This window comes from Apaloderma vittatum, unplaced genomic scaffold (genome assembly GCF_000703405.1).
Source record: "Apaloderma vittatum isolate BGI_N311 unplaced genomic scaffold, ASM70340v1 scaffold2330, whole genome shotgun sequence".
Taxonomy (NCBI): domain Eukaryota; kingdom Metazoa; phylum Chordata; class Aves; order Trogoniformes; family Trogonidae; genus Apaloderma; species Apaloderma vittatum.
This window is the reverse complement of record NW_009695970.1, coordinates 54,526-63,865: the sequence shown is the minus strand read 5'-3', so window position 1 is coordinate 63,865 and position 9,340 is coordinate 54,526. Positions and strand designations below refer to the sequence as shown.

Below are 9,340 nucleotides of genomic sequence, written 5' to 3'. Positions count from 1 at the left end.
GCCAAGGGGGCCCCGCGGGCTTCGCCGCCTCCTCGGCAGCCCGGCCGAGCCCTGCGCTCGCTTTAAAAGCCAGCGCGATTTCTGCGCGTCGACCTTGGCCAATTTGTTATGGTTTAAGGCTATGGAGCCAGCTGTCTGCAGTCTGATGTAATGTTGCCCTGGAAACCATGAAATGAAACACTTAAACGTTCGCCACAGAATTACTACATACGGCGTTAGCCAAGATAATTAAAAGTTGAGCCATATGGGCCTTCGGATGGAAAAATTTGGAGCGAAGGAGATGGAAGTTCAGTTGTTCCTATTTGCAGTACTGCAAATCCATTTGTTTTCCCCTCGGAACGCTCCAGAGGTGGGGACGGGGAGATGGAAGGGCCCCGGCTGCGTTAGCAATGCGTTGAGAACGCCAAGGCTTGGCCTAACAGGGTGGCCGTGTGCCGGGGTACCGGGAGGCATTGGCCATGGGGGAATGTAGCATGGCCTTCTCCCGTGTCAGAGAGCCCCTGGCCTAGACTCCTGCATACATGTTTCCCTCTTTACCAGGCTGTGTCTACCCTTTTCAGTGCTGAAGCTCTTGTTAGGGGGTGAGAGGGTGAAGTGGGGGCTGTGTGAAAGCCCCATACCAAGGCCTGGCTGCTAGAGCTGTCCTGCAAGCTGTTTGCCTGGCCTGTCACATGTTGGGGAGGTTAAGGTGATTTTTCTCAATGGAAGTCAGGGACGGCCACCAAAAAAAGCAATTTGGTCACCATGGAAGCAGGGGAGGGTAGAATGGGTCGGGGAAGTCAAAGCATCAGAGTTCAGTGATTTCCAAATATGTCACTTACAGCCTGAATGCTTTACATTTCTCTTTTCTGTTTAATATTAACTGTAAAAGAACGCATTGCTTGAGCTAGAAAATCAAGCTGTTTCCCATGTGCCAAAATGGAAACTTTTGATAATTTCAAGACCTTTTAAAAAAATTGTTTCAAAAACAGGAAGTGAATCAAACATAACCCTTTTTGAAAACTACTTCATTTTCAAGGAATCAGCATTATTTGACAAGAAGCTTTCCTCAGTGGCACCACTGGTATAGTCACTGATGTTTTTAGGCCTTTTTGAATAAACTTACAAGCCATCCTATTCCTTTACAGAAGATTTTTCCATGCCACATGCTATGCAATATGACAGCAAATATCCTGCTGGAGAGAGGCTGACTTTGTTTTCAGTCAACCCATTATCCAGTGGCTCTTGTTAAACACAAGTTGTTCTCGGCTCTCTCAGCTGACCACTGGCTCTTAGAAGGGTCTGTCGCTGCATGTGAAGGACCCTGGTTCAGAGGGTTCCGGGAGTCCTGAAACAGTGGAGAAGACCATCTGCCACTTGATTACAATGGAACTTGATTTATTTGGAAGTGCGGTGGGGACCTCCTGTGCCACCCGCTCAGGTTTCACATCAGTACCTTGTGCTGAAGCTATTTCGGCACTTGCTGTCGCTGCAGCAGTCATGGATGCAAATGTAGAAGCTTTATTGTCCTTGTTGAGTCTTCTTAATGCTGAGGGGGACAGTTCTTTATCAGATACCAGTGGCGCAAAAATAAGACTGGTTGTTTATTCTTTGATGAAATCCTGGGTGGGAGGACCAGGTATGAGCTGTTCTCTAAGTCTTGCGGAGCTCACAGTTTTACGAACAGTAGTCTTGTGAACCAAGGGAGTATGAAAAGTAATGAAAGAAGATGGTGACTTGGAGTGATTGCATTTAAAATAAACATATCTTGAGTGGCGCGTATGCATGATGGTTGCTTGCCAGGATGTGCTTAATGGCCTAAGAAGTCTTGAATGAAGTTCTTGATTACAGTCAATAATCCATTCGTCATCTTATCTAAATATGTCTGTCTTGTTGTTTGACATGTCACTAGGTCATCCCAGCCATAATATCTGAATTAGTGCTCATCTTGCTGCTTAATTTAGCTTGATATAAACAAGTCTGGTACTCCTCTTTAGAGCCTTGTTGTTCCTGAAGGAAGATTATTAATTACCAAGCCAGCCTGTAGCCATGATAAACTCATTCCTGCGGCACTCGGATGGCAGAATGGCAATTCCTACTACCCAATGTGGTCCGTTTGGTATTCTTTCCTGTTTTGGAGTAATAAAAAGTTTATGGAAAATCGGTAATTGACAGTGTCCTTGCAGAAAGTGGCTGAAGCTTGCTGTGGTGTGGTTATGCTGGCCTTGTGAGATGCGTGCCTGCGAGGTAAGCTTCCAGAGCTGCCCTGGCTCCTTCAGGCACTGTTTGTGCCTTTGAAAGTGCATCCCTGCAACTGCTGATTGATGTCCTGCCCCGTGACATCTGCCATTATTGCCACATCCTGACAAATGTATTAGAAAAGCGTTTTTCTATTTTGCCTGTCTTTTATTCAGCCTCCAGATAAGTAGACAGCATTTTTGCTGGGGAAGAGAAGCGGTCGGCTTTCTTTTTTTGTTTGTGTGGGGGTTTTTTTGGCTCACGTTTGTTGGGAATTTTTAGTTTAATTAAGGAGAAGGAGAGGAAAAAAAGGATGAACGTGCTGTGGAAACCCAGATAGCTGCGCCGACAGGAAGTTGCATGAGTGTTTTTAGAGCCAACCGTTAGGAATGCGGCAAATTGGCTGGGACCGCGGGTGAAAAGAAAGTAAGGTATATGATCCATACCGCACTCCAGCTGGAGCCCGTGCTTCGCGCAGGAATGTGCAACGGCGCGCAATGCCAGGGCTGTCCTGGCCAAGCCAGAGAGCCCTGCCGGCCTCCTCTCCTCTCCCCTTCCCTTCCCCCCGCCGCCTTCCACATTCTGAACTGATTAAAACAGAGGAAGTAGCACATTGAACGTTGGATCTGGCTCGAAAATCGAAGTCGTCTTCTTGTTCACAAGGAATGGATTGTTTCAGCTTGTTGTGTCACTGCTGCTGGAGAGAGGGGAATTTTTTTTTGTCTCTGTAATGTTTGATACTTGAGGGAAAACAGCTGGAACTGAGCATACTGGATCAGATGCAAAACGAAATGGGATGCTGGGGAATATGGACTGCACTGTATATCTGAAAAGGTCAGAGTTTTCCCTTGGTCAGTGCTGGAAGAATGCTGTGTCCATCTTAATTCCAGCCTCGAGAGCCTTCAGGAGGAGTGTAGGGAGCAGGGAGGAGGAAAGGAACATTTTGGAGCTGTGGCAGTTTGTGAGCGAGGCAGATGAGGTCTCCTCCTTCCTTTTCCTTCCCGTCCCTTTCTTGTGCTGCTGGTTTTGATTTTCTGGGAAGACAAGGGGGAAAAAAAAGAGAAGTCGTCAATGACAGAGCTTCAGTTTGGAGAAGCTGTTTATAACCAGGTTTAAACAGCAAGTTCTGAGATGCCAGACAGACCAGTGACTGACCAAACCACAGGAGCGTAACTGGTGTGGTGAGAAGAGCCCTGGGAAAGAGCCCTGCCTGAAACGTACTGAGAGAGGACGTGGAAGTAGTTATTACACAATGCACGGGAAGAAAGACAAGGGCAGGAATGTGTTTCAGTGCCTAGGATCTTATGTTGCACAGATTTAGAAATCAAAATGGTATGTCACGCTTTCAGAAAAAGAAAAAAAGGAAACCCTCAGTAATTTAAATGTTTCTGTCTGACCTGGGCTGAAAATACAACACCAGCGACAGAGCTGCATTGACACAGTGCAGCAAATGAGCTGGGTTAACTTGACTTGAAGGAGCAAGCCGTGGAACTACTACTTTAGTAATATTCCCTTTGTTTCTTTGCCAGTCAAGAGAACAATCCGATGATGAAACAGAGGAGTCGGTGAAGTTCAAGAGGTTGCACAAGCTGGTGAATTCTACTCGCAGAGTCAGGAAGAAACTCGTAAGAGTGGAAGAAATGAAAAAACCCACCACAGAAGGTAAAAAGCTATGTGCATATGGTTACAACTGCTTGTGTGAATATATATTTCTTTTGAGAGGGGACAGAAAGTGGGGGGCTGGGGGAGGGAGGGCTGGAGTATTCTTAAGAAGTGGTAGGAAAGACTGCCTTGTCTATGGTGCATGCTTTACCCAAGTAATAGCATTTTGAGACTGTGGAAGGAGGAAAGTGATAGCCTGGGATGTGGTTACTACTGCTCTCCTGGTATTCCCAGAGCAGTGCTGGAGAGCCCCTCATTAAGAGATTAGAGCTTGGATTACGTTTTATGCCCCGTGCTGGGGAGGGAATGAGACGAGGAGAAATCCCACCCAGCTCCCCCACAGGCTCGGCAAGAGCCTGCCACGTTACTCCCTCCTCTGAGGCCTGGGATGGCACACAGGTGAAACTCTCACTACTTTTGAGAGGGTAGCGGTTGCTTGGTGGTTCCTCAGTACCACATGGTATCATTCTGTGGCAAAAGTATAGAAAATCTCTCAGACGTTCTTGTGGGATAGCAACTGCCTTGTGTAATATTAACTCCTACTTCTGGGGCAGCCTGCTTGCAGTTTGGCTCCTGAATGATCCTGGCTGCCAGAGAAGGGAGGAGGAGGAGGGTGGGGAAATGGGAAGCAGAGTTCAGCCCCTGGGAACGCTCTGCTGCAGAATTAACTCCGGATGACCTGTATCCATGTGCAAGCACTCAGATTAACAGAGCCTGAGCCTCAGGACCCTCTCTGCACAGCCCTGCTTGAGTCCTCACTGGAGTTGTGGGCACTCCTCTATGTTAGCGGCTTTTGCATTAAGATGAGATGTATTGTGATTCCTTCCTAGTGTATTTAAGGAGAACGTGTGCATCTTCTTGGGTGTGTGGCAGGAAGCTGTTGGCAGATTTGTGACCTAGACTGCCTCTCTCCTGCGTGATGGTGGTGTTAGTGCCTAGCCTGAAAGGCACGGCCGGTCTAGAGCTCTGGACCAGTGGCAACTGTCTTGGTCTGAAAACGTTTTGTCACCTCAAGGGGTGGGCATAAAGCTGGGTAACCTTGGAAGCAAAAGGTAGTGTATGAGAAAGGGCAAACAAACCAGTTATTTTTCCCCTGCTCTGGGGAGGGGACCCTGGAGAGGCCTGTCCTAGCCCCTCCCTCCCTATGGGCCTGGGAGAAGCTGCTGGGAGCAGTCGGCCAGAGTCTCCTGAGCGGGAGCAGCTGCAGAAGCGGGCAGCCCAGGGGCCGCTGGCCGTGCAGACTCCTCCCTGCAGTTTGACTAGACTTTCTCTTCAACACATGAGCTGCTTGTTTTGCTCTCTTTTCCCTCTTTAGCATTTCACCTCCTTATTTTCTTTTCTCCTTCAGTCTTTCACTTAAACATCCCAGTTCCAGGGTTTTTTCCTCAGTTTTCCACCCCTGCTCCCCACAGAAGAAACACCGAATTAACAATTGTCTCTCAAAAAAAATTGCTCTGTTTCCTACTTTCTCCATCTCTTGCCTGTCTTGTAGGTCGAGAGAGATCCTCCTGCCCCTCTACTCTCCCTTGGTGAGGCCACATCTGGAATATTGTGTCCAGTTCTGGGCCCCTCAGCTCAAGAGAGACAGGGAACTGCTTGAGAGAGTCCAGCGCAGAGCCACAAAGATGATGAAGGGAGTGGAACATCTCCCTTATGAGGAAAGGCTGAAGGAGCTGGGTCTCTTTAGCTTGGAGGAGAGGAGGCTGAAGGGTGATCTCATAAATGTTTATAAATATGTCAAGAGGGAGAGTGAGGAGGACGGAGCCAGGCTCTTTTCAGCATCATCCAGTGACAGGACGAGGGGCAACGGGTACAAGCTGGAACACAGGAGGTTCCACAAAAATATTAGGAAAAGCTTTTTTACTGTGAGGGTGACAGAGCACTGGCACAGGCTGCCCAGGGAGGTTGTGGACTCTCCTTCTCTGGAAACATTCAAAACCCGCCTGGACGCGTTCCTGTGTGACCTACTGTAGGTGATCTTGCTCTGGCAGGGGGGCTTCCAACCCCTGACATTCTGTGATTCTGTGATTTGCTGTTTTAACTCCAGGCTCTTCTGAATAAACTATCTGTAACTCTTGAGTTTGCAGTTTATCTAGCACTCTGCATTTCGTTTGTAGATTGACTCCTGGAAAACTGTAGCAAAACCAATTATTTGGTAGATAACAACATGGATTCTTCTGTGTAACTTGTACATAAGTGGGAGGCCTCTCAAGTAGCCAAGTCTACATTAGGAGTAAATATCTATGACTTTTCTTTCAGTAAATTCTCCCCACACCCATTTTCATGTGGCAAAGTCAAAGTGCTTCATAAATGCTGTCCATTCCCATATCTCGTAATGTAGGTCTGTATTCCCGTTTTGGATGTGTCAGAGGGCTCTGCAAGATCACAAAAAAATACCATGGTCAAATATGGGGATTGCTGTCTGGCCTGCCAAGTTACCTGTGACTGACTGGACCAGTTTGTGAGCTGTCTAGTGCTGTCACTTGCCTCTGCATTGTGAATGTGAAGTAATGTGAAATCCTAGATGGCTAGATTTTGGGCAGTTGGCTATTAAATTTGATTGAGTAACATCAGTAAAATTTCAATAAATTCATCAATGTTCAACAGCGAGAGTAGGTGTGGTTTGAAACCTGATGTTACAGTTTCCCAGAAGGAAGAATGCTCATAATCCTCCTCAAAAACTTCTTCACAAAGAACAACTTTGCCAGATTTCCCTTATGTTCCTGGAGTTTTTAAAAGAAAAGTACACTAATCCCAGATCCTTCTCCCACATTTCTCTTATTGACTCTGTTATCACACTAAATATGTACCTGGATGGTCTGATACTCACTAGAATGGGCCAGTCTCCACATCCGTGTGTATTTTGTGCTAGTCTGCTCCTAGTGAGCTAAATAACTGAAGCTTCCTAATTCCTGGGCATCGTTCTTATATAGCATTTAAAAACAGGTCCCATCTACATCTGTGTCATTATGGCTTTTTGTCATGGACTCACTCCAAATAACATCTGTTACAGTGTTGACACACAATGCATATTTTAGAAGCTGTTTTCAAATGTATTTACTCAGTGGACTAAAATTGTTTATCAGCACATATTCAGATATTCAGTCCCAGGAGAATGTCTATTTTCTGTTGGAAATAGAGGGGGGAAAGGGCAAATGGACAGTCTGGTGAAAGTGGTGTCAAACTCAGACCTACCCCAGAAAAGTTCTGAAGAGTGAAAGTTCGGTGTCAGATGTGGACCACTATCCCTTCACTGTCACAGTGAGTTTTATCTTGGTGAAATAGTATCCTAGGTTTCAGTAAATATCTGTCAAACATGTTTTGCCAGCAGAGTGAACTGACAGTGAGACAGGAGGCCTGTATAGGCCAGCTAATCTTCTTTCACCTTGAAATGTGTGCCCTGTTATTGAATGAGCTAGTTTAGTAAATCATAGGCATTTTGGTAACGGTTCAAATGTAGCTCTGCTGTGAGACTGGAAGCAATCAAAGATGAAGACAAGGTTGGGTCAGGCAAGAACTTATTTTGGCAAAAAATTAATAAAATCACGTTTCTGCTTGTGTTTCTGATACACATCTGTGAACACTGTGAAATTTGTCAGGCAGGACTGAGGAGGATGTGTACTTGTTTTACTCTTTCCTTGTTACTGCATCCAATACCTGAGTCTATGCTTTGCTCTAAAGAAAACACCAGAGAAAAGTTTCATAAATGATAAATGTGAAAAGTAATTGCAACTCAGGTCATTTATTCCCCTCTCTCCACTCCAGAAAGGAGACCTGGCTGTGTGCCCATCCCCAGTACTTGCATTGCGAAAAAGTCGTCTTCTCTTTCTGTGAAATGTGTATTTGGTGCAAACCCAGTGTTTGTTCGTTGACTGCTTTATCAGGAAGAGTTTTCTTCCATTTCTTTTAAATGTGTGGTATCTTAAATACAAGAAGGGAAACGTCTTAGAGAATTAGGAGTGATGACATGTGCTGTGGTGCTTTTGTCCCCTGTAGGTGTGGAAGAGCACTCACTTGACAACTCTCCTATGCTGGATGACAGATCGGCACTTTACTCCGGAGTTCACAAGAAGCAATTCTACTTTGACAGCTCCTGCGAAAAGCAGCCAGAGGACGACTCGGACTCACTTACGACTTCCCCGTCATCCAGCAGTCTTGATACGTGGGGAGCTAACCGGAAGCTGGTGAAGACCTTCAGCAAAACTGACGGCCGTGGCCTTATCAAGCCTCCCAAGAAACTCGGGACATTTTTCTCTTACCCAGAAGAGGAGAAGACCCAGAAAGTTTGCCGCTCCTTGACAGATGGGGAAATGAAGAAGAGCCTCGGCTCGCTGAGCCACGGGGTAAGTACAGAAAGCATTTGCTTTTATGACAGCAACAGGCACAAGCACCATCTTCTGGTGTCCCTGGAGGAGATTCAGAGTGTAAGGAAGCAGATCCGATTGAAGAAAATGGATACTAACTATTCCTGTTCCAGAGCTTTTCTTTGCCAGCGCCCTGCTAGGAAAGGAGCATCCCCTGCAGCTTGCGACCTACAATTACTGCGGCACAAAACGAAAGGGGGTGGAGGTTGTGGCTTTCCAAACAGAAGGCTACGAGGGCGCACTTCTGTCAGCGAGTTCAATATTACCTATGTGGTGGAGAGAAGCCTGTACAGTCACCTCAACCTCTCACAGCTGGTGCGTCCCGTTACTGACAGGACCCTGAGCAAGGCCGACAAGCAGGACCTGAGGAGATGCCTGCTGGAGGAGGATGAGGAGGCCAAGAGGAAGTGGGCTGCCACAGTGGATCGCTGTACTAAAAGGGTTCTCTTGAGAATCCACCAAAAGTCTGTGAGTCAAAGAGTTGCCATGAAGGTGGTCTTCCAGTTTCTGTGAGGTTGCAGTCAACACTTTTGCTTTATATATTTAACTAAAATCTAGTGCTGCTTCTTTCCTTGCCATTAGAAGCTTACGCACTGTAATTCAGCTGTAAGGGAAGAGTTTGATATAATCCCATTAGAGAAGAGTTTTGTAGGGCCTGCAGTTTCTCTGTGTACAGAATAACTCAATGAGAGAGTGTGAATGTGGCAAAATGCTGGTCTTTAACTTCACCTTGGGTAGAAATTGAGATCGCTAGTGGACAGAGGAGCTTTGAGATGCTATAGACGTGTTCTTTGTGGTGCTTTGAGAGAGTCAGTATTCCCTTAATGGGATACTGAAAGCCGAACAAAATTTTCAGAGGATTAGAGCATCCTTAAGTCAACTGTGCTCTGGTTGTCCCCTGCTGCCATTGCCTCATGTTGGCCCTCACCCTCGGTGTGCATCTGAGTTGGCGCACCCAGCTCTATATTCTCTGTTACATGCAGAGCTGCAGAAAGAGGGAGAGTTTTACGTTACGCAGACTCTGCCCTCCCGCTTGCTGCTCACTGCCACCAGAAGTGCCCCTTCTGCTCTGTCCCTGGCTCTGCTGCTTCTTTCTA

At 46.6% G+C, this 9,340-nt stretch overlaps 1 protein-coding gene across 1 annotated transcript in view; it reads left to right on the top strand.

The window, feature by feature from the left end:
• Positions 1-3,746: 3,746 nt before the first annotated feature.
• Positions 3,747-9,340, top strand: part of SASH1 (SAM and SH3 domain containing 1) — a gene marked incomplete at its 5' end in the record, with an annotated part of 28,681 nt that continues 23,087 nt past the window's right edge. Inside the window, 2 exon segments of the mRNA XM_009872874.1 lie at positions 3,747-3,879; positions 7,876-8,222. Coding sequence (XP_009871176.1) covers positions 3,747-3,879; positions 7,876-8,222 — 480 coding nt within the window.